Here is a 25,847-nt window from a genome sequence, read left to right as displayed (position 1 = left end):
GAAGATCAGCCATATTTGTGTTGAATGGTGGAACAGGAACAGGAACTAAATGTCTTCACCGTGCTTCTTCTATCTTTAGCTTCTGTTGTTACTGAGATGAGCAATGCAGGAAGACCATTTGTTAGTGTGGCTCGTGGGGGATACTTGGCATTATTTCTCCTTTTGATCATTGACAGGAGATTGCTGGTGGATGGCTGGGACCGAGGGCTTTGTTATCCGTTCAGTTGGGGGTTCAGCTGCTCCTTCAACCTTAGAGCCAAGCACTGGGGCATATCCCATCACAGCTGACCTAGTAACATCTGCTTCTGGGCCAGATGTTCCACTGGGCCTTCACTCGCACATACAGAATGTTTGGTTTACCAGTGGACACGCCAGTCACCTCACACACAACAGGTTCCAGTGAAATGGTAGATGGAATAATGCCTGTCCAATCATTTTTACTGATGTTACCTGAAGGAATATTAGTCAGGACACCAAGGACAAATGCAAGGGTGTTTACCACAATCTGTCAAGGTAGGCCCGGTCTTGTTCTAGTGTCCCTAGTGAAGGACAGCACACTCCCTGCCACAGTGCCTCAAAACATCTCATACTGAATTTTGGATAGGGACTTCTCTCAGTGATCTCCAACTTAAAAGATATTGAACTACCCCATATTTTAATAATCGATTGTTCATCTATAATTTTGTAGAGTGCTTTTTATATTTGTGATAATTCTTCCTTGAAAGGTCAGGCAATGATTCCTGTGTTTGTATTTCTGCAGTAAAACCAATCGTTATTGATGTGGACATCTACGTGAACAGTATTGGCCCTGTGTCGGTGATCCAGATGGTAAGTGACACACAGGAAAAGGGTGTGGAGGTTGCATCCTCGGGCATGTTGTCGCATCATTGTGGGTGTCACAATCACTGCATCATTGCAGTGTCTAGTATGTATAATAAGGCCTGATGTCCAACCTGAACCAACCTGCACAACCACAGTCTGGCAAAACTATGACCACTTTGCACTTTAATGGACTTCTTTTTTTATTCTGGTTGTGTTCTTTCTTGGATAGTTTTTTATATAATGTATATTTTTTTCTTGTGAGTATTATGTTTTTAATGCTATGTGCCTGATAAGCAGCTTCAAGTACATTTTTCATTGCACTGGGTGTGTGCTTATGATAGTAAACTCAACCTTGACTTTGAACCAATTCACACAGCATCTCCAACAAAATGGATGTAATGACAATGAACAGTTAATCTGTTTCACTGAGGTCCATCAGAGGTAAATATCGGTGCAGACACTGAGAATTCCTCTGCTTTCCTTCTCTTTGTCCTTTAGCATTCCCTTGTACAAATAGGGAATGTCTCAGAGGAAGGATAACAACTCCAACAAGGCAGCACGACCTCAGCATTGCAAAGCCTTGGTCCTGATCAGTGTCCCAGCATCCTGATGCTTCATTATCCAAAGCACAGCATTCTCAGTGTGTTCTATTAAACTTACACATTCACTGTTCAGTTTGATGATTTTCTCTTGTTTGTTGGTAATAGTCAGTGAGGGCCACTGGGTACCTGGGCTCTAATAAACATAAAGATTAATTGTTTATCTCCAATATCAATTAAATTAAAGAAACCGACCAGCAGGAAGCAATTTTCATGTCAGTGTGGACAAGTAAAAAGAAACATATCACAACTGTGTCAGGAGCCAGGGAATAAGACGTCATTCCATAAAGGCAAGATTGCCCTTGCAGAATAAATACAGAACATACTGAAAACAGAAGAGAAACAAAAGAGGTAAAAAGGATATATATTTTTAAAGTTGACGTATTTAAAATCTCTCCAGAATGTTTCCCCATGGCTTTTGGTTGGACAATCAACGTTGTCTGTTCTGTAGCTCAGAGAAGCTGGTCAATGTGGGTCACCAAACTCCCTGCTGCTACTCTGACACCTTGAGTTATGTGCAGTTCAAACTAGCCATGTGGATATAACTGGAGATCAGACCGCAGTTACAGACACCATTCAAATTATTAGTTAGCTTGGTGGCAAGAAGTGGCCTGGACAAGGTGCCAGCTCTCCCAGGCTGTGATGATTCACAGCTTGAGGCACCAGACAATTTTGAAAGATTTCCAAATTCTCAACATGGCGCCATGTTCTCATCTAAAGCACCATTTCTGAACCAGCTAGGGAGTGAAGAAGGTTTGCCTGGATGGATCATTAGCACAGTATTTAATTAGCCATAACTGAGAAGATTACAATCCACCTGGGCAGCAGATCCCTAATAATGTTCACTTGTGTGAACACTCAATCATCGTGCACAATTGCGGACACATAACAACTGTGTCTGGAGACATGGAACTCCCAGAATAGGAAATCATTCAATAAAGACAAGATTTCCACTTGCAAGAAAAATGCAAACTGTACCGGAAACATTCAGCAGATCAGCCAGCGTTTGTGGATTAATGCTAACGTCTAACATCTCAACAGAACTGTTGGAAGGAGCTCTCTTCTTGCTGCTGCCATCAGGAAGAAGGTAAATCCTCATCACCAGGTTCAGGAACTGTTATTACCTTACAGCCATCCGTCTCCTGAAGCGGAAGTAGAACTGTTCCCACAAGCTATGGACTCATTTTCAAGGACTCTCCAGCTCATTTTCTCGATATTTATTGTTTATGTGTTAACCATTATTATTATTTTGCATTTTTTCTCATTTTGTATTTGCATAGTTTGTTGTGTTTTTCACAGTGCTTGTTTGTCCATTCTATTGGAAGTGGCCTTTCATTGATTCTATCGTGTTTCTTGTATTTATTGTGAAAGTCTGCAAGACAATCCATCTCAGCATTGTATATGGTGGCCTATGTGTACTTTAGAAACACAGAAAACCTACAGCACAATACAGGCCCTTCGGCCCACAAAGTTGTGCTGAACATGTCCCTACCTTAGAAATTACTAGGGTTACCTATAGCCTTCTAGTTTTCTACGCTCCATGTACCTATCCAAAAGTCTCTTAAAAGACCTTATCATATCCGCCTCCACCACCATTGCCGGCAGCCCATTCCACGCACTCACCACTCTCTGCGTAAAAAACTTACCCCTGACATCTCCTCTGTACTTACTCCCAAGCACCTTAAACCTGTGTCCTTTTGTGGCAGCCATTTCAGCCCTGGGAAAAAGCCTCTGACTATGCACACGATCAATGCCTCTCATCATCTTATATACCTCTATCAGGTCACCTCTCATACTCCGTTGCTCCAAGGAGAAAAGGCCAAGTTCACTCCATAAAGCATGCTCCCAAATCCAGGCAACATCCTTGTAAATCTCCTCTGCACCCTTTCTATGGTTTCCACATCCTTCCTGTAGTGAGGCGACCAGAACTGAGCACAGTACTCCAAGTGGGGTCTGACCAGCGTCCTGTATAGCTGCAACATTAACTCTTGGCTCCTAAATTCAATTCCACGATTGATGAAGGCCAATGCACCCTATGCCTTCTTAACCACAGAGTCAACCTGCGCAGCTGCTTTGAGCGTCCTATGGACACAGACCCCAAGATCCCTCTGATCCTCCACACTGCCAAGAGACTTACCATTAATACTCTCCATTAATACGTTATATTCTGCCATCATATTTGACCTACCAAAATGAACCAGTTCACACTTATCTGGGTTGAACTCCATCTGCCACTTCTCAGCCCAGTTTTGCATCCTATCAATGTCCCGCTGTAACCTCTGACAGCCCTCCACACCATCTACAACACCCCCAACCTTTGTGTCATCAGTAAACATACTAATCCATCCCTCCACTTCCTCATCCAGGTCATTTATAAAAATCACCAAGAGTAAGGGTCCCAGAACAGATCCCTGAGGCACACCACTGGTCACCGACCTCCATGCAGAATATGACCTGTCTACAAACACTCTTTGCCTTCTGTGGGCAAGCCAGTTCTGGATCCTCAAAGCAATGTCCCCTTGGTTCCCATGCCTCTTTACTTTCTCAATAAGCCTTGCATTGGGTACCTTATCAAATGCTTAGCTGAAATCCATATACACTACATCTACTGCTGTTCCTTCATCAATGTGTTTAGTCACATCCTCAAAAAATTCGAAGAGGCTCGTAAGGCATGACCTGCCTTTGACAAAGTCAAATCATATTATACCTCTCCAAATGTTCATAAACCCTGTTTCTCAGGATCTTCTCCATCAACTTACCAACCACTGATGTAAGACTCACAGGTCTATAATTTTCTCGGCTATCTCTACTCCCTTTCTTGAATAAGGGGACAACATCCGCAACCCTCCAATCCTCCAGAACCTCTTGCTGTCCTCATTGATGATGCAAAGATCATCGCCAAAGGCTCAGCAATCTCCTCCCTTGCCTCCCATAGTAGCCTGGGGTACATCTCATCACGTCCCAGTGACTTATCCAACTTGATGCTTTCCAAAAGCTCCAGCACATCCTCTTTCTTAATATCTACATGCTCAAGCTTTTCAGTCTGCTGCAAGTCATCACTACAATCACCAAGATCCTTTTCCATAGTGAATACTGAAGTAAATTATTCATTAAGTACCTCTGCTATTTCCTCCGGTTCCATACACACTTCCCCACTGTCACACTTGATAGGTCCTACTCTGTCACGTCTTATCCTCTTGCTCTTCACATACTTGTAGAATGCCTTGGGGTTTTCATTAATCCTGCCGACCAAGACTTTCTCATGGCCCCTTCTGGCTCTCCTAATCTCCTTCTTAAGCTCCTTCCTGTTAGCCTTATAATCTTCTAGATCTCTAACATTACCTAGCTCTCTTTTGTAAGCTTTTCTTTTCTTCTTAACTAGGTTTACCACAACTGTTGTACACCACGGTTCCTGTACCCTACCATAACTTCCCTGTCTCGTTGGAATGTACCTATGCAGAACTCCACACAAATATTGCCTGAACATTTGCCACATTTCTTCCGTACTTTTCCCTGAGGACATCTGTTCCCAATTTAAGCTTCCAAGTCCCTGCCTGAGAGCCTCATAATTCCCCTTACTCCAATTAAACACTTCTCTAACTTGTCAGTTCCTATCTCTCTCCAATGCTATTGTAAAGGAGATAGAATTGTGATCACTATCTCCAAAATGCTTTCCTACTGAGAGATCTGACACCTGACCAGGGTCATTTCCCAAAACCAAATCAAGTACAGTCTCTCCTCTTGCAAGCTTATCTACATATTGTGCCAAGAAACCTTCCTGAACACACCTAACAAACTCCACCCCATCTAAACCCCTCGCTCTAGGAAGATGCCAGTCATTATTTGGGAATTAAAATCTCCCACCACAACAACTCTGTTATTATTACACTTTTCCGGGATCTGATTCCCTATCTGCTCCTCGATATCCCTGTTACTTTTGAGCGGCCTATAAAAAACACCCAGTAGAGTTATTGACCCCTTCCTGCTCCTCATCTCCACCCACAGAGACTCCGTAGACAATCCCTCCATGGCGTCCACCTTTTCTGCAGCTGTGACACTATCTTTGATCAGCAGTGCCACGCCCCCACCTCTTTTGCCTCCCTCCCTGTCCCTTCTGAAGCATCTAAAACCCAGCACTTGAAGTAACCATTCCTGTCCCTGAGCCATGCAAGTCTCTGTAATGGCCACAACATCATATCTCCAAGTACTGATCCACGCTGTAAGCTCATCCGCTTTGTTCACAATACTCCTTGCATTAAAATAGACACACCTCAAACTGTTGGTCTGAGCGCGTCCATTCTCTATCACCTGCCTATCCTTCCACACACACTGTCTCCAGGCTTTCTCTATTTGTGAGCCAACCGCCTCTTCCCCAGTCTCTTCAGTTCCGTTCCCATCCCCCAACAATTCTAGTTTAAACTCTCCCCAGTAGGTCTAGCAAACTTCCCTGCCAGGATATTGATCCCCCTGGGATTCAAGTGCAACCCGTCCTTTTTGTACAGGTCACACCTGCCCCAAAAGAGGTCCCGATGATCCTGAAATCTGAATCCCTGCCCCCTGCTCCAATCCCTCAGCCATGCATTTATCCTCCACCTCATTCTATTCCTATACTCACTGTCGTGTGGCACAGGCAGTAATCCTGAGACTACTACCTTTGCGGTCCTGCTTCTCAACTTCCTCCCTAACTCCCTGTAGTCTGTTTTCAGAACCTCTTCCCTTTTTCTACCTATGTCATTGGTACCAATATGTACCACGACCTCTGGCTGTTCTCCCTCCCACTGCAGAATATCGTGGACGCAATTTGAAACATCCCAGACCCTAGCACTTGGGAGGCAAGCTACCATCGGAGTTTCTTTCTTGCATCCACAGAATCGCCTGTCTGACCCCCTAACTATAGAGCCCCCTGTCACTGCTGCCATCCTCTTCCTTTCCCTACCCTTCTGAGCCATAGGGCCAGACTCTGTGCCAGAGGCACGGCCACTGTCACTTCCCCTAGGTAGGCTGTCCCCCCCAACAGTACTCAAACAGGAGTACTTATTGTCAAGGGGTGCAGCCACAGGGGTACTCTCTAGTACCTGACTCCTCCCCTTCCCGTTCCTGACTGTGACCCACTTATCTGTCTCCCATGGCCCCGGTGTGACTACTTGCCTACAACTCCTTTCTATCACCTCCTCGCTCTTCCTGACCAGATGAAGGTCATCGAGCTGCATCTCCAGTTCCCTAACTTGGTCCCTTAGGAGCTGCAGCTCAACACACCGGGTGCAGATATGGCCATCCGGGAGGCTGGGCGACTCCAGAGCTTCCCACATCTGACACCGAGCACAGAACACCAGCCTCACACACATTCTTCTTTTCCACAATTAACACCGGTAAACCTACCTTGCCTCGTCCCAATAGCACCTCAGCCCGTTGAGCCAAAGCCCTATCACCCTACTACCCTCTCACTCTGCTACCCACTCCGAACGCTGCCCGCTGGATATGTCGGTCTTCTTTTTGAACTTTTCCCACTCTATTGGATGACGTTACATGCCTGCGCAGTCTTGCCTTTTACCCCGAGTAGTAAAATGCCTTCTCGCCGAAAATCCTTAGCCGATTTTAATAATACATTAACTTTGATCTTTGAATATTGAGCTTTAAAGCAGAAGAGAATGGGAAGCTCCTGGCCACTTCTGTGGACTGAACACAGGTGCTCCACAAAACAATCTGCACTTGGTTTCTCAGAAGTAGTGGAGATCACATTATAAACACTGAAGGTATAAATACTAGATTAGAAAAAGATTACTTTACTGGGTTGCTTGAGTGGTAAGTTAAACTTTGCTCAGAACTGCAAGTGGAATTCAGTGGGTCAGGCAGATCCTAGGAAGAGAAATGGACAGTCAATGTTTTGGGTCAAGACCCTTCATCTGGAATAGGTTCTGCCTGATTCGCTGAGCTCTTCTAGCAGCGTGCATCTTGCTGGAGGTTACACCACCTGCAGTCTCTGTGTCTCCGCTGTCCAGAACTTTGCCATCATTGAAAGGAGCCTCTTTTAGCTGGGCATTCAGCTTAGTCCCAATGAAAAGGCAGCATATATAGTCATAGTCATACTTTATTGATCCCGGGGGAAATTGGTTTTCTTTACAGTTGCACCATAAATAATAAATAGTGATAAAACCATAAATAGTTAAATAGTAATATGTAAATTGTGCCAGGATGTAAGTCCAGGACCAGCCTATTGTCTCAGGGTGTCTGACCCTCCAAGGGAGGAGTTGTAAAGTTTGATGGCCACAGGCAGGAATGACTTCCTATGACGCTCTGTGTTGCATCTCGGTGGAATGAGTCTCTGGCTGAATGTACTCCTGTGCCCACCCAGTACATTATGTAGTGGATGGGAGACATTGTCCAAGATGGCATGCAACTCAGACAGCAACCTCTTTTCAGACACCACCGTGAGAGAGTCCAGTTCCATCCCCACAACATCACTGGCCTTACGAATGAATTTGTTGATTCTGTTGGTGTCTGCTACCCTCAGCCTGCTGCCCCATATGACCACGCCATGCTCCCTCAGTAGTTCAGAATCAGAATCACGTTTAATATCACCAGCGTATCTTGTGAAATTTGTTAACTTTGTGGCAGCAGTACCATGCAATACATGATAAATATAGAAAAAATGGATTACATTAAGTATATATATTTTTTATTTCTTTTTTTGTAAAAAATATTAGAAATTAAAAAGTAGTGAGTTAGTGTTCATGGGTTGAATGTCCATTCAGAAATCAGATGGCGGAGGGAAAGAAGCTGCTTCTGAATCACTGAGTATGTGCCTCCTTCCTGATGGTAACAGTGAGAAGAGAGCATGTCCTAGGTGATGGCGTTCCTTAATGATGGACACCACCTTTCTTAAGCACTGCTCCTTGAAGACATCTTGGACACCATGGACGCTAGTGCCCATGATGGAGATGTCTAACTTTACAACTCTCTGCAGCTTACTTTGAACCTGTGCAGTGGGCCCCTCCACCCCCCAACCCACTACCAGACATATAGCATCCAGTTAGAATGCCCTCCATGGTGCACCTGTAGAAAATTGTGAGTGTTTTTGGTGACATACCAAATCTGCTCAAACTCCTAATGAAATATAGGCACTGTCTTGACTTCTTTATGGCTGTATCGATATGTTGGGTCCATACCCTTCTGCTTATCCACCTAATATGACAATGCTGTTTTTCAGTTTAAACCATTTCAAAAAGGATTGATAGCTATAATCTACAAGCGGTTAATGAATTCATGAATGATATCTAATGATAAAATTAAACATGCTTGGGAATCGGAATTTCATAAGTCATTTTCAGATAATCAATGGAGTAAAATTTTTCATTTGGTTAACAACTCATCTATTTGTGCCTGTCATTCCTTGATACAGTTCAAGGTAGTGCATTGGGCCCATATGTCAAAGAATAAACTAGCGTGTATTTTTTCCGATATTAATCCTATTTGTGACAGATGTAATATTGAGGTGGCCACTTTAACTCATATGTTTTGGTCTTGTATAAAGCTAGATAACTTCTGGAGATATGTCTTTAAAATGCTATCAAAAGTCTTGTATCTGGATATACAACCTAATTTACTTAGGGCAATCTTTGGGATTATCCTATCGGAAGCAGTAAACGCTCCTGTTTCCGCTCAACATATGATAGCCTTTTCGACTTTATTGGCTAGAAGAGCCATTTTATTGAAGTGGAAGGATTCTAATCCACCTACTGTTTTTTTTTTGGCTTTCCTCCATTATGTCCTGTGTAACTTTAGAGAAAATAAGAAGTCGGACATTTGATACATCCTTTAAATCTGAGGAAGTATGACGACCTTTTATTCTATATTTTCATTTGATTTGATTTATTACTCTTCCAATTATTTTTTTTCGAAGTTTCAAATTTGATCAGAAAGTCTTCCCTTTTTTCTTGGTTGTATCCTCCGAATAGACTGCCCAGTCCCCTTTTTTTTAGTATAGTAGGTTTTTTCCCCTTTCATTTTAAATTTAAAGCTTTTCTCGCTCTCTTTATGAGGTGATAAGAGGAAAATTAGTTGTCCTTTTTTATTATATATTGTATATTTGCTTATTACTATGTATGATTATGATAATATCTATTTCTTCTTTTGTTTATATTGTTGCTGATATATATATTTGAGATAATTCTCCCCTTGTCTGTATATATGTTTTCTCTAAATCAATAAAAAGATTAATAAAGAAAAGATATGTTGGGTCCAGGTTAGGTTCTCAGCGATACTAACACCTAGGAACTTGAAATTGCTCACTCTCTCCACTTCTGATCCCTCTATGAGGACTGGTGTGCATTTCTTCATCTTACCCTTTCTGGAATCCACAGTGTTGTAGCATGGATGAAATTACCGGAGAGACAGAGTCACTGGTTGATACAAAGCAGCTTCTTTATTTGACACAACAAGGTACAACAGGCATCTTACGGACGGAGACGCTTTCCATAGAAAGGTCTGCTAGCTAAATGTGGGCTTGATATTTATATGCTAAACGCAAAGGCAATCACTACATAAAAAGTTATAGACAACGCTTTCTTTTGAAGCTACATACAAAATATCACACCATACTTTCCTTCCGACGCCAATATGTCTGGGTTGGTATCCACAGCCTTTAGGATTTACTTGGCATTTTACGTGCTAACATAGAAGACAATTAATATTTATAAAGTATAGATAATACTGTCTTTGAAACTACAGCATCTGGTCAAACTACGGCGCCAGAAGCATCTGATATTCACACCTTTTTAGGAAGCCCATTGTGGTGGACTCAATCCACAGTATTTTGACAAATAGAAGTCTGGTGGCCAAAGTCATTTAAGTATAAACAAATCATCTACCCAAAATAACTCACTCTGACAGTCCCTCCTCTTGGCCTTCCTGGACAAAAATTAAATTTGTATCAGGAAAGGCCAACCTAGGAGAATCTGCTCAAATAGGGCCGCAAAAATGCCCTGTCTCGAAATTCCCCCCCAATTATGTACCTCGATATCTATCCTAGCATTACCTAATCGCTACCTACCAAATGATAAGCAGAGAGGCTATTCCAAGTCTCTAGGAATGCAGCTCCTTTCGTGTGCCTGCAGGCTGACTGCACCTTAATCACATTCCTTTGTCATCAGCCCTTTGTCCTCTGGTCACTGAAACTCTCCTTCCAGGAGCACCCACAGGCTGTCTCATCGATGTACAGGAAGGGGTTGGGGTGGCCTCTACGTAAATGTCTGCAAGGCCCTCTCCCCGGTGGCACCCCCTTCTGAACTGTCTGGTCGATCACTGGCCCAACTGCTGAAAGGGCCCAGCTCCTCAGACTGGGGCTGACTGTTTCAGATGCCGTGTGCAGTCTGAAACGCCATCAAAGTGGTGGAACTTGCCGTCTCTGCTTTAACTCAAAGATCCCTCCCCATCTATTTCCCAATCAATTTACTATAAAATTAATCATCTACCTTCAGCAACCATCCTTCTTTACAGAGTACCATCGTCATCACACTTTAGCAGGCTATTCATGGTTTTCCAACACGTTCTCAGTGTCTTCTGCCATGTTCTCAGTGTTTTCTGCCTTCGCGTTTTCTCCGGGTATATTTTCATCAGCTGTGGTCTGGTCTGGCATGGCCGGCTGGTGTTCCCCTCTTAGGTTCTCTGTAATTACATGGTTACTGGGTACACTTGGTCCCTCGCTCTGTCTGTGGGAGCAACAGGAGGGTGAGTCATATGCTTTAACCTGAGTCCAGTGTTTCCACTGGCTGCCCTGCTGAGTCTATACACAGTTACAGGTGTCATTCGTTAAGAGTACCGTCTGTGGTCCTATCCACCTGGGGGCAAACCCTGGCCTTTCCGGCAACACCCTCACCGTAACTTGGTCACCGGGCTGTGGAAGGACTATCCCCTTTCCCTCTGGCTCTTTCTGATCAGCGATTCGCTGCTGTTGTTTCGCTCGGTCCTTGAACACTTTAAGCTGGTTACAAAGGTCTTTCACATATTGGGTCATTCTATCCCTGTAGGCCTCAGGCTCCCTGCAACCCATAATTACCCCATAAGGGAGTCGCATTACTCGCCCCATCAATAATTCATAGGGGCTTAGACCCAATGTGCGGTTCAGGGTTGTGCACAATCTCATTAGAATTCCTGGTAATACATCAACCCATGTCTTTCCTGTCTCAGCTATAGCTTTGGCTAAAGCATTCTTGATTGTTCAGTTCATCCTTTCTACCATCCCTGAGCTCTGGGGGTGGTAGGGTACGTGGAACCGTTGTCGAATCCCTAGCAGTTGGCACATTTCCTTCATCACTTTCCCCATGAAGTGTGCTCCCTGATCTGAATCCACCTGAACTGGGGTTCCCCACCTTGGGAGGATTTCCTGAACTAGGATCCATGCAGGGTGAGGGCAGTGCAGTCCCTTGTTGGGAAAGCCTCCACCCACCGGGTGAAGTGATCCATAATTACATTATTTGCAGTAATGTCTGCTCTCGGAGGAACTGGGAAAACTTTATGTTCTGGAATGGCCACAGTCTCTCCAAGTATCCCCTGGTGTTCTTGTTCCTTCGCTATACCCTGTACAGCAGTCAGTGGGTCAGTTTGTATAGGGTGCTGCTTAGGGGGTTTATACAGACTCTCCTCTATTTTAACTGGACCTATCTTTACTCAACAACAATCTTGCTTGTGTGTAGCCCACACTGCTGGGAACTGCTGACAAGGTAACCCATGGACCCCATCTGGGCTGCCGTCTCTGATGATCGGGGCGGCTGCAACTATACTAGGCAGGTTGTGTATTCTGTTGGTTGTATGCGTTCGCTGCCCCTGACTCGCCCATATTATTTCTCCCTTTCCCGAATCTATAATAGCTCCTGCTTCCCTTAGGATGTCTATTCCAAGGATCATGCCCTCATTATTTGGACATACCCAGAAATACTCAGGAAGCTGCACTCCCCCAATTTCTAGTATTTGCTGCTCGCTTCTTTCTGCTTTTGCTGTTTTCCCTCCTATACCCCGATATAACTGGCCTGTCTGGTTGTTGGTGAGGGTAAGTCCGTTATCGATATACTGATTCCCCTGTGTCCACTAACATATTGCATTGCTGTCCCCCTAACAATGCCGTTGTGTACATCTGTGAGTCACCAGCGCTGCCAGTGGGGCCCGCAGCCACATCTTTTTCTGCCTTAAGAGGCGCCGTTACTAACTCTTTGATCTGATCCACAGTCAGACTGATTGCTGATGGGGTGAGTGACTGAGTGTCTGCCGTGACCTTCGCCTGGGTTTTCCCCCTCCCTTTTGGACACTGTCTCCAGCCATGTCCCGATAGGCCACAGCTCTAGCATATCAACTCCTTCACTGTCTTATACCTGGACCGGCAGTCCTTTGCTAGGTGCCCTGGCTGCCGGCAAGCAAAACAAACTCTCCGGGACATCACAGCAGCTGCATCCACTATACCCAGTTTACAATTTCTCTATTTTTATTTATATACACACTTTCTTTCTTTCTCTCTCCTTTTTCTCCCTCTGTTGCTCTGACTATAACCCTTGCCCGTCCTCTGGGGTTCCCCCCCCACCTTTTCCTTCTCCCTGGGCCTCCTGTCCCATGATCCTCTCATATCCTTTTTGCCAATCACCTGTCCTGCTCTTGGCTCCATCCGTCCCTTTCCTGTCTTCTCCTATCATTTTAGATCTCCCCCTCCCCCTCCCCCTCCCACTTTCAAATCGCTTACTAGCTCTTCCTTCAGTTAGTCCTGACGAAGGGTCTCGGCCTGAAACGTCGACTGTACCTCTTCCTGGAGATGCTGCCTGGCCTGCTGCGTTCACCAGCAACTTTGATGTGTGTTGCTTTACAATTTCTCTTGCCTTTTCTTTGGTCTATCTCACTGATCCACAAAACTATCGCAGAGTAGATGGACCTGACCATTGTGCCTAAATCTAAAACGTCCTGGTGGGCTGAGCTCAGGCCTTCCTTCAGCATTTTTAGGAAGACTGGGTCATCCCTCCCTGGGTTATCCAACCCGAAATACTCTTCATACACTCGGTTTTTACGTTCTGCATAATCCATGGCTGTCTCGTCAGCTTTTTGAATCACTGCCACTATCGTTCCCCAGCTACTCTCGCTGCCTCACTTCCCCTTTAAAAGAGCAATATATTTCTTCATTACTGGCGCTCCCGGTAGTTGTCCATGTACCATCCCGCACTCCCTGGGCCATCCTGTCCCACATATTCCTCGGGCACTTGGCTTTTACTAACACGTGTATATCTTTAGGGTGCATCTGATGAATTTCAACCATTTCCTGGAGCTTACGCCAGAAGTCTGAATTCCCGCAGGTGACTTTAAGTGAGGGCAACTCAGACAAGATGCTCCGTTTCTCCCCGGGGGTGAAGGGCTTATGAATATTCATAATCAAGGTCAAAGGCTGGCTTGGATCGTCAAGGTTGAGAACCTTAATGTTGCTTGACCTCAACAGGTGCCATTCTAGTTGATCTATCTGGGTAAAACCTCTCCCTGAGATATTCCCACACTACGCAAAATATAAAAGACGGGTAGCAGTTAAACAGTACGTAGTTAAAACCGCAGAGTATGTGTTCCACAATCTGCCACCTTTGGGTACCTGAACTCATGATGCCTGCTGTATTCCCTTGCATCACACTTGCACACGCATACACCAAAATGCAGCTCCCCGAACGAGTATACACGCCCCCACGCTGGCGTCTCGAACCGTACCGTTGGTTGCCACCTTTCGCAACTGGTGGTCCAACTCTCACCAAGTTAACCAAGTTAACATGCAAAGATTCCTCACATACATAAACACACATGCACACACACACACTACTTTTATATCTACCAGTTCAGCTCTCCATGTTCGTGATACCTCGTGTTCCCGTGTGTTTTAGAAAAATACACACCAACTTAAGACTGCTAGGAACACTGGCCACAAGATGGGTCACGAAGGTATCCCACTCCTGACACCAAATGTTGTAGTGTGGTTTAAAATACCGGAGCGACGGAGTCACTGGTAGATACAAAGCAGCTTCTTTATTCGACACAACAAGGTACAGCAGGCTTCACACGGACGGAGACGCTTTCCGCAGAAAGGTCTGCTAGCTCAATGTAGGCTCGATATTTATATGCTAAACACAAAGGCAATCACTACATAAAAAGTTATAGACAATGCATAGACAACGCTTTCTTTTGAAGCTACACACAAAATATCACACCATCCTTTCCTTCCAACGCCAACATGTCTGGGTTGGTATCCACAGCCTTTAGGATTTACTTGGCATTTTACGTGCTAACACAAAAGACAATTAATATTTATAATGTATAGATAATACTGTCTTTGAAACTACAGCATTAGGTCAAACTACGGCGCCAGAAGCATCTGATATTCACACCTTTTTAGGAAGCCCATTGTGGTGGACTCAATCCACAGTACTTGGTCAAATTGAAGTCTGGTGGCCAAAGTCATTTAAGTGTAAACAAATCATCTACCCAAAAAAACTCACTCGAACACATAGTAACATCTTTGATCTTACTGTCATTGAGTGCAAGGTTGTTGCTGCGATACCACTCAACCAATTGGTACATCTCGCTTTTGTACGCCCTCTCATTACCATCTGAGATTCTGCCAAAAATGGTTGCATCATCAGCAAATTTATAGATGGTTATTTGAGCTGTGTCTAGCCACACAGTTACGGGTGTAGAGAGAGTAGAACAGTGGGCTAAGCACACACCCCTGAGGTGCACCAGTGTTGATCGTCAGCGAGGAGGAGATGTTATATCTAATCCACACAGATTGCGATCTTCCAGTTAGGAAGTCAATGATCTATTTACAGAGGGAGGTGCAGAGGCTCAGGTTCTGGAGCCTTTCGATCAGAACTGTAGGAATGATTATGTTAAATGCTGAGCTGTAGAGAGTTAACAGAATCCTGAAATAGGAATTTGTATTGTTTAGGTGAGCCAAGGCCACATGGACAACCAATGACATTGCATCCACCATAGATCTTTTGTGGCCTTAGGCAAATTGCAGTAGCTCTAGTTCCTTGCTGAGACATGAGTTGGTTCTAGCCATAACCAACCTCTCAAAGCATTTCATCACCATAGATGTGATTGCTACCAGATGATTGTCATTAAGGCAGCTCTCTCTGCTCTTCTTGAACACTGGAATAATTGAACTTCTGACCTGTAGCAATGAGAGATTGAAAATGCTTTTGAACACCCCCAATTTGGAGTGTTGGCTTAAATGATGCATCGTGAGTGCTGCTTGGGCCCAGATGCTCTGCCACAGAAGTGAATGTACCACGAGTTGACCCATGGCTAGTCAGGATCTGGGTCAAGGAGAGACTTTCTCTACAGCACTTAAGTGTTAGTTTTGGGCATCGCCAGAACTCAGGGCATGGAATTCATTGTCTTTATTACAGAGGCTGTGTCGTGTAATGAAGAATCTGCCATGTGTTCTTACCCGGATATTGTGCTGATTTCCCCAGCTGTAGCAGAAAATTTATTCACTGCTTATTTCTGTGAATTAAATCGCTGACTTGAAACTTGGTAAAAATTTGCTGAGGAAGCTTATGCCTCTTTCTGTTAACTTCAGCACAATCCCTGCAGATTCACTCATTTGCTTCTCCTTATCTCAGCTATTCAGTCCGATTCTCCTTTTCCCTGCTCAACAAGGTTGGAGCCTGTGGTTGAATCTGTCTCTTCCATTGCCTCTCAACTGATGACAGCTTATGCGGTGCTCAGTACATCCTAGCCCACAGATAAAAGGGGAATGTTGTAAGCCTACAATATTTTACGGCTCAGAAGGAACTCAGGCAAAATAATGGACCTCTGCCCGTGGTGTACATGACGAGTTACTCTTCTTGAGATGCATCAGTGATTAGTAGAGCTTTTATTTGGTCTGAATGTTCAGTGATCTAGAGTCATTGTCACAGAATCACATGATCCTTCTGCCCATCAAGTCTATGCTACCTATCAACCACACACCTACACTAAGCCAACATTGATCCTGTTTTATTCTACCTACACTTCTGATGTGGGAGGAAAGCAGAGCAACTGAGAGAAATCCACAAGGCTGCAGGGATAATGATCTTCTTATTAAGAATAACAATAGACAGAGAGTGGCTCAGGCAGATCAGGTGATACGGTGTGCTGATAGTTGCTTGGCCACTCCACACGTGTTCAATGGGTTCCGTGGGTACATTTAATGTCAGAGAAATGTATACAATATACATCCTGAAATTCTTTTTCTTTACAAACATCCGTGAAAACAGAGGAGTGCCCCAAAGAACAAATGCCAGTTAGAATCCCAAAGTCCTCCCCATCTCCCCGCGTCCATGCACAAGCAGCAGCAAAGCGACAATGCCCCCTACTCCCCCATCAGCACCTTCCACCAAGCAGTGAAGTGTGCAGCAAGAGATCAATAAAGACACAGACTTGCAGTACCCCAAAGACTACTCGTTCACCTGGTAATTCAACATAACGCAGGCATTCCCTCTCCCTAATAAGGGAAAAAGAGCTGTCCCCATTTCACAGCGAGAGGATAGGCATAACAAACAACTCGCTGATTTATGATGGTAAAAGTCTCTTGCGCCGCTTTTTCCGAGCTCTGTTCCCAGAAAGGCTCAGGTCTCTGGACACACAGCTCCCGGTGTTCCGTGTTCTCCCGTGACACATCAGTCAGGGGCACCGGCCTTGAATCAGCCCGTCTCCAGAACCACGAAAATCCGGCACCCCGAGGGCAAACTAGTCTTCCAGGCCACATACTTGGGATATCAAAAAGCGGCCGGTTGTGAGGCCCTGAGAGCGGGTCCCATTCCCACGAAGAACTGAAGTCAGAGTGTAACTCCAGGTCAGGATCTTCAAAAGAACCTTGAAAAGGGAAAAAGAGATATCAAAGATGGAAATAGAGTTGTTTCTGAAGATGCAAGCAGAGGAGTCGCTATTTAGCGCCATCTTAACTTTGCTCCGCCCTCCAGGTCATCCAAATACATTTTATGTTTTTTCTGCTTAACGCTATAGCTCTTTTAATGTGCAGCCGTAGGACATACGTAACTGGCAACAACAATTTCTTTCAAACAGTATTACTTCTACCTAGCAATGCCAAAGTCTCAACTGGGTTTACAGTCATATTAAGAATCAGATGCCCACAGAAAATTAATGTGGTGAATTAGGGAATTCTGATTGTGCTTTCAGATTTGCGGCCTTCGTAGTCTGAGAGTTATGGGTTAGGTGACAGGTCATTTGAAATCTTAGGAGCATAATGAATTGGAACAAAGCAGCGGTGCAGGAGAAGGAGCAACTTGCAGGATGGGGTGTTGGAAACACAAGAACAAGGCTGGAATGATCTGTGAGAGAGATGGTAGAGCAAAGATAGGAAAATAATGACCCAATGAACAGCAAATCTAGAGAAAAATTACAATTGGACGTGATCGCTAAAAAAAAGATTAGGATAGTTAATCCTCTGTGGATGGCTGAATACGTGTGATTTTGAAACTCTTGATGGAGAAAGTCGAACAGCTCTAATCATTTATGATAAAGGAAAAGTTAAAAGTATGTGGAGCATAATGATTAATGTGGAGCATTTGAAGCGACTAGTTCCTGGAAAGGTCACCACTATTTATTGGTGGTGGTGTACGTTTCCAGCCGGACATTGCTTTGAAGCAGTTGATCCTATTGAGATACTATAGAGATTGACTGCAATGTAATAAAACAGATTGTGTTCTTAATTCTGACAATTGTCAGTGACTGATAACCAGACTGGTATCTATTTGAGTCTTGTAAGTGCTCTGCATACAAATGAGAAAAGTGCTGAGCTCATTTCTGAACAAAGCAATCTGCTGGGGAAACTTAGCAGACTGAGTAGGGAAAGGAATTGTTGCCCTTTTGGGACAGATGCTAATGCAGGGTCCCAATCCAAATGTTCAACCATTCTGATCCCCACACTCCAATAGACGCTGTTTGAATGAGTGAGTTCCCTCAGCAATTTGTTTGTTGCTCTGGATTGCACTCCTGCCATCTCTTGTGTCTCCAGCCCAGTTCTGCTCCATACAGTTGACAATTCACCAGCAGGGCATGTGCAGCCACCCTGATCTAGAGAGCTGAAAGGTAGAGCAAGGGCAGCCTGTGGACATGTTTGTGCTGGTGCTGCTGCGATGGTGCAAATGTTAGAAGAGTATGCACTCAGCGGCGTCCCCTTTGCCAAGTACACCCACGACTACAAGTGATGAACCTCTCTGAGAAAAATTAATATCAAGTTCCCCAGTGACAGTCTACTCGAGTGACCAAAATTTGATTGAGAGCAAAGTAAACTTAAAGGCATGAAGAGACATGTAATAAATCAAAGGACAAAGAATATCTTGAAAATTCCACCAGCTGACACAATGAAGGTAAATACGCCAATCATCAGGCAGTGCTTGAAGCAGCAATTCAAGTCAGAATCAGAACTGAGGTCTGTCTGCTTTTGGTTCTTTTCAAGATGAAGTTGGTTTTGAGAATGAAGGGCAGCAGAAGGGTTTGAAATGTGACAGTCAGATGCCAGGGGGGCCATTTCTCTTTATCCTCAGAGGGAACCCTGGGGTCTTTAACATTCATGCAAGCTGGCTGAGGAGCCACTGATTAACTTCACATGAGAGACAGCATGATCAGGTCATCCTGAAGCTTGTGTTCAAAACTCATGAACTTCTAACAAAGGCACAAGCCACTCTCAACAACAAAGCAAAAAATTGCCTCTGGTTACACTGCTGTAGCAGATAATACTCCAAGGTACGTAGCGATAACTTACACGAAGCAATGAAAGTTTTAAGCTGGATATGGCTGGCAACCAAAAAATTGCTCATGTCAGTAGGTTTTTAAGGAGCTTTAGAACATAGCATTGGGAGATGTAGGGAAAGAATTCTAGAGCTTTGGGACTGAGGAGAATCGGGACAAGAAGTGGAGGGTGAGAATGTCATCGTCAATATGGAAGTGGGGAGACATCACATTGATTGTGATGACCGGAAGAGGAGAGGCAGAGCTAACAATCTGAACATCAGAACAAGGTTCTTTCAATCCAATCATGGGCAGAGTGAGAGCTAGTAGAGGATGTCAGTGGAACCAGTGATTAAATAGATCTTGATGCAGGATTAGGGGAAAGCACCAACATAGAGTCCTAGAGTCTTACAATAGAGCCTATCTTCTGGTCCCTTCAGTGGCGCCTGGTGGATGTGGCAGTCTCTTCACTCATCACATCCAGTCTCTTCATCCACCATATCCGGTCTCTTCACTCACCACATCCAGTCGCTTCATCCATCACATCCAGTCTCTTCACTCACCACATCCGGTCTTTTCACTCACCACATCCAGTCTCTTCACTCACCATATCCATTCCCTTCACTCATCACATCCAGTCTCGTCATCCACCACATCCAGTCTCTTCACTCACCATATCCAGTCTCTTCACCCAGCACATCCAATCTCTTCAGCCCACATATCCATACCAACTTTTTCCCCTTTGATGTGAATCTCTTTTGCCTGCATTAAGACTATATTCTCTCTGCCTTCAAGTCTCTGTCTACTGTAAGTGCCTCAGTGACTGCATTTGGTTCCATTGCCGCTGCTAACAGCATGTTTAACCACCCCTTTGTAAAAGAGATTCCCCTCATATGCTCTTTAAAACTGTTCCTTCTCACCAGAAACCATGCCTTACTCATCTTCTGGGTTTTCATACTCCTTAACATGGAAACAGACTGACTATCTACCCTGTCTGTGCCTCACATTATTTTATATACCTCAGTCTGGTTACAGCTTGGCCTGTGACTCTCCAGCCTTGACCAAAATAAAACCAGTGATAAGAATGGTGTCATGAAACCACTACTCTCAGTTTCACTCAGTTGGTAGAGTATCTGTGTTTAAGGGGTTAGGGTGTACGTAAATGGAAGACCAGGCAACTCAAATGTTTTGTTTTAGTAGGTCACTGGTGGGAGGGTTTGGGCTCTAACACACAGTTAGGGGCATCAGTGAAGATCTCAATTGTAGGATTATGATTCTTCAGGGGATGGTCAAATTCTGAAGTTACAATTTAAACTGAGATTCAAACCTACTGTGATTAGCTCACCTTTCTTTATCTTCTAATAGATTAGCACACTGTGAATCAACAGTCCTACCTACATGGAAAACTTTATAGAGCAAGTGAGTGCTAATTATTGAATCAAACTGTGTCAATCTGTATCAAACTGTGACGCTTTCACACAGTGCCAAAAACCTGGGTTCAATTCTGACCTCGGGTGTTGTCTGAGTAGAGTATGCACATTCTCCCTGTGACTGCCTGGGTTAGCACTCTGTGACTGTGACCATGGCAGAATCAGAAACATGGAATATCATTGAGGATTTGACAAGTTCAGATGAGTGATCCCCTGATGAGCTGAGCTGAACATGTACCATTCTTACAGAAGAGTGAAAAGAGAGGCCCCATGAGCTACTGGATAACCAGAAGCCAAACAAAGACTGGGACACAGCCATGGATTAATGTCACTGCTGAGTAAATTTCAATGTCAAATCAAGTATTATTAATGATTTCATCCACCACACACAAATTCCACCCCCCGTGGATTTGTTCTTCCTTCCATTTCCCAACCCCTTTCCTTCCTGCCAACTTCCTGCCTCTCTGGTTTCCTCATTTTCACCTCATCTACGAGAGTCAGATCAGGAGTGTAATGAAATACTCAGCACTCATCTAGATGAGACTCAACACTCCAGGAGCTTGACAGCATCCAGTAAAAGGCAGCCCACTTGATTGGTACCCCTTCCACAAGCATCGAATCCCTCCGCCATCGACGAACAGTTGCAGTAGTGTGTACTGTCTACAAGATGCACTTCAACAATACACCAAAGTTGAAAGGTAGAAAGATGACGCGGGTAACTGGTGACTTTGCGCGTGCTCTCCCGAGCAAACTGCCCTCTCCACTATCCTATAGCCGAGAAACCCTTCTAAACCTCCAATCTTGCAAGATCAAGATCAACAACACCCTGGCGAAGCTACTGACCCAGCTGGAGACCACCGCCAGAATTGCTTCTTAAACTCCGGACCGCACCTGGACCCAACCAGCGAGGCCCAACACGTTCCCAGAGACCTGCGGTCTGCTACCGTGCCGGAGCGCTTGGAGACACGGCCCATTCCGACCAGCACCTCTCCGGAGCAGACGACCACACAGAAGTGACGGCGGAGACCTCAAGGTGCCCCAGACACTTCCCCGGAGCGACCACTGTAAAGCCCCGTTGGTGGCCATCCACAGCTGCCAGAAGTGAGGACTCCGCCGCCGACCTTGGAAATCGAGCCCGAGGCTCGGCTGGAGCGCAGGCCTCCGCAACCGTGACTCCGCTTACGGACTGGTTTCAGCAAGGAGTCCGGCCATCTGGGATTAAGTGTCAGCTTCGGGGCCCAACCCAATCGACAGCCCGGGCCCCCGGCAGCTGGAAGTGGCAGCGGAGCCTCCCCCATCACTCAGCCCCACCTGGAGAGTCCAATGACATGACCCACCGATCGATCCCCATGGGACGCGTCCACCAACATCAAAGAGCTGACAACAACACACTGTATCGATGGAAACCTGGAAAGATGCACTATTTACCGAGAAAGCGTGGGAAAAGAGCAGGGCTGCTGGTCAGATTGAAGCTGAGGGGCTTCAGGGTCCCTATGCCCACCATCCTACTAGCTAATGTGCAAGCCGTAGAGAACAAGGTGGATGATCTTAAAGGGAGACTCACCTACTGCAGGGAGATGCAGAACTGCTGTGTATTCTGTTTCACTGAGACCTGGCTCTCCCTTGCCACCCCCGACTGTGCCATCTGACCGGAGGGATTTTCGATCCATCGGATGGAGCGCACGGCGTGTTCGGGCAAGACGAGGGGAGGTGGTGTCTGCCTACTGATCAACACTGCGTGGTGCTCGGACACAGTGGCACTGACAAGCTCCTGCAGCCCGGACCTGGAACACCTGTCGGTGAAGTGTCGTCCCTACTATCTGCCACGGGAATTCACCTGGGTCATACTGACAGCGGTCTACATTCCCCCCCAGGGAAACGTGGAGTGTGCTCTGAACATACTGTATGCCAACATCAGTGAACTTGAGACCAGGTATCTGGAGGCTTTGCTCATTACAGCCGGGGACTTTAACCAGGCCAACCTCAGAAAGGCGCTGCCAAAGTTATACCAACATGTCTCCTGCCCCACTAGAGGCCCGAATATACCTGACCACTGCTACACAGCAGTCAAGGATGCCTACCGTTCTGTCCCACGACCTCACTTCGGAAAATCGGACCATCAGGCCGTACTCCTCCCGGCTTACAAACAGAAACTGAAGCAGGAGGTCATGGTGTCAAAAGTAGTGTCGCTTTGGACGGAGGAAACGGATGAGATCCTCCGTGACTGCTTTGAATCGGTGGACTGGTTAGTATTCAAGGACTCGGCAGCTAATGTCAATGAGTATACCTCAGCTGTCACGGACTTTCTTTGGAAATGCACAGAGGACTATGTGTCTTGCCAGACGATCTGGGTATTCCCTAACCGGAAACCTTGGATGAATTATGAGGTCAAGCCCCTTTTAAAGGCTAGAGCTGTGGCTTTTAGGTCCGGGGATACCAGTCGCTACACGGAATCCAGGCGTGAACTCCAGAAAGCCATTAAGGACACTAAGAGGCAATATTGAGCCAAGTTGGAAGCCCAGGCTAACCAGAGGGACGCCAGTAGACTATGGCAGGGTCTAAGTGAGATCATTGGGCGCGAAGAAAAGGCTGGGAATATCAATAACTGTGGCGCTTCTCTTCCTGACGAACTTAACGTATTCTACGCAAGATTTGAACAGAAGGGGAGCGTCCCACTCCTTCCGGATTAACCGGACCTGGTGGCATCGAGATTCATCGTCACCGAGGAGGACGTTAGAAGGGCCTTCCTGAAGGTAAATCCAAGGAAGGCGACGGTCCCAGATAGCGTCCCAGGACGGGTTCTCCGAGCCTGTGCAAGCGAGCTAGCTGGAGTGTTTGCTGACATCTTCAACTGCTCCTTGCTTCAGTCTAAGATCCCCTCGTGTTTTAAGAAGGCAACGATAATCCCAGTGCCGAAGAAGAACAAGGCGGCATGCCTGAATGACTATCGACCTGTGGCTCTGACATCAATTGCTATGAAGTGCTTCGAGAGATTGGTTATGGCAACCATCAACCACAGCCTACCGGTCAACCTCGATGCTTTGCAATTCACCTACCGGAGCAACAGGTCAATGGCAGATGCCATCTCTCTGGCCCTACGTTCCTCCTTAGAACACCTGGAGAATAAAGATGCATACGTAAGGCTCCTTTTCATTGACTACAGCTCTGCCTTTAATACCATCATTCCAAATAATCTGATTCGTAAGCTCCAGAACCTGGGCCTTAGCACTCAGATCTGCAGCTGGATCTTCAACTTCCTCACAGACAGGACCCAGGCTGTAAAAATAGGGGACAAGCTCTCCTCTACAATCAGTCTGAGCACCGGTGCCCCACAAGGCTGTGTACTCAGCCCCCTGCTGTACTCATTGTACACCCGTGATTGTGTAGCCAAGTTTCCATCAAACTCAATATATAAGTTTGCTGATGACACAACAATTGTAGGCCGTATCTCAGTTAATGATGAGTTTAAGTACAGAGAGGAAATTAAGAACCTGGTGGCATGGTGTGAAGACAATAACCTATCCGTCAACGTCAGCAAGACGAAGGAATTGGCTGTTGACTCAGAAGGAGTAGCAGACCGCATGACCCCATTTACATCGGTGGTACGCAAGTGGAACAGGTCAAAAGCTTTAAGTTCCTCGGGGTCAATATCACAAATGACCTGACTTGGTCCAACCAAGCAGAGTTCACTGCCAAGAAGGCCCACCAGCACCTTTACTTCCAGAGAAAACTAAAGAAATTTGGCCTGTCCCCTTAAACCCTCACTAATTTTTATAGATGCACCGTAGAAAGCATTCTTCAAGGGTGCATCACAACCTGGTATGGAAGTTGTCCTGTCCAAGACCAGAAGAAGCTGCAGAAGATCGTGAACACGGCGCAGCACATCACATAAACCAATCTTCCGTCCTTGGACTCACTTCACACCGCACGCTGTCGGAGCAGTGCTGCCAGGATAATCAAGGACACAACCCACCCAGCCAACACACTTTTTGTCCCTCTTCCCTTCAGGAGAAGGCTCAGGAGCTTGAAGACTCGTACAGCCAGATTTGGGAACAGCTTCTTTCCAACTGTGATAAGACTGCTGAACAGATCCTGACCCGTATCTGGGCCATACCCTCCAAATATCCGGACCTGCCTCTGGGTTTTTTTGCACTACCTTACTTCCCATTTTTCTATTTTCTATTTATGACTTACAATTTAAATTATTAATATTTACTAATTTTTAATATTTTTATTATTTGATATTTGTAATCCAGGGAGCGGGAAGCGCAGAATCAAATATCGCTGTGATGATTGTACGTTCTGGTATCAATTGTTTGGCGACAATAAAGTATAAAGTATAAGAGTAAGTGAAGTTCCTAAGGCAGCGCCTTCCAGACCCACAACCACTACTATCTAGAAGGACGAGGCCAGCAGATACCTGGGAACACCACCACTTGGAAATTCCCCCTTCAAGCCACCCACCATCCTGACTTGGAAGCATTTCGCCATTCCTTCATTGTCGCTGGGTCAAAATCATGGAATTTCCTTTCTAACTGCACTGTGGGGGTACCTACACCTCAGGGACTGCAGCGGTTCAGGAGGGCAGCTCAGCACCACCTTCTCAAGGGCAACTAGGGATGGGCAATAAATGCTGGCTTAGCTGGTGACGCCCACTTCCCATAAATGAATAAATTAAAAAATACTCCCGCAATGCATTAACCCTCCCCAGATTTTACCACTTACGCACGGGGCAACATGCCACAACCAATTAACCCACCAACCTGCACATTGTTAGGATGTGACAGGAAATAAGAACAGCTATCTCATTACTGATGTCATGCGGAAGACACAGTCCGCAGAAAGGGAGGTCTGCTTTCAATTCACAATACATTTTGAAGCTTGTCACTTCTTATTGGCAAAGGTCCATTTGCAGCCAGGTGATGTTGAATATTTAAATTCAGTTTCACAATATACAGTACCAGTGGAATATTTAGATTGATGTCCAGTCCACTTAGCTGGAAGGTCAGTAGCAATGGATTATTAGGCCCCAGTCATCATTAATACTGAAGTCCTGCATTCAACATCTTATTTTCAGGAAGCTAGATAAAACATGAAGTTCTTAGGAAGACAGAGTTTTGTTAAATTGCCTCTGGGTGATTAATAGTGGTAGCAGAGAGGTAATGGATTATTCAAAAATGATTTGCACAAATTTAATTTCAATCAACCAAAACTGCGGTTTTCCCCTCAGGATTTGGCAGTACTGCAG

The 25,847-nt window shown here is 45.3% G+C and overlaps 1 protein-coding gene across 1 annotated transcript in view; it reads left to right on the top strand.

Annotated features, from left to right (window-relative positions):
- The window catches only part of LOC140203704 (gamma-aminobutyric acid receptor subunit gamma-4-like), a gene marked incomplete at its 5' end in the record, with an annotated part of 232,842 nt that overhangs the window by 134,478 nt on the left and 72,517 nt on the right, over window positions 1–25,847 (top strand). The window contains one exon of the mRNA XM_072269746.1: window positions 761–828. Within this exon, the coding sequence (XP_072125847.1) occupies window positions 761–828 (68 nt within the window). The remainder of the gene's footprint in view (window positions 1–760; window positions 829–25,847) is intronic.

This window comes from Mobula birostris, chromosome 10 (assembly GCF_030028105.1).
Source record: "Mobula birostris isolate sMobBir1 chromosome 10, sMobBir1.hap1, whole genome shotgun sequence".
Lineage (NCBI taxonomy): Eukaryota > Metazoa > Chordata > Chondrichthyes > Myliobatiformes > Myliobatidae > Mobula > Mobula birostris.
This window is presented reverse-complemented; position numbering and strand designations above follow the sequence as displayed.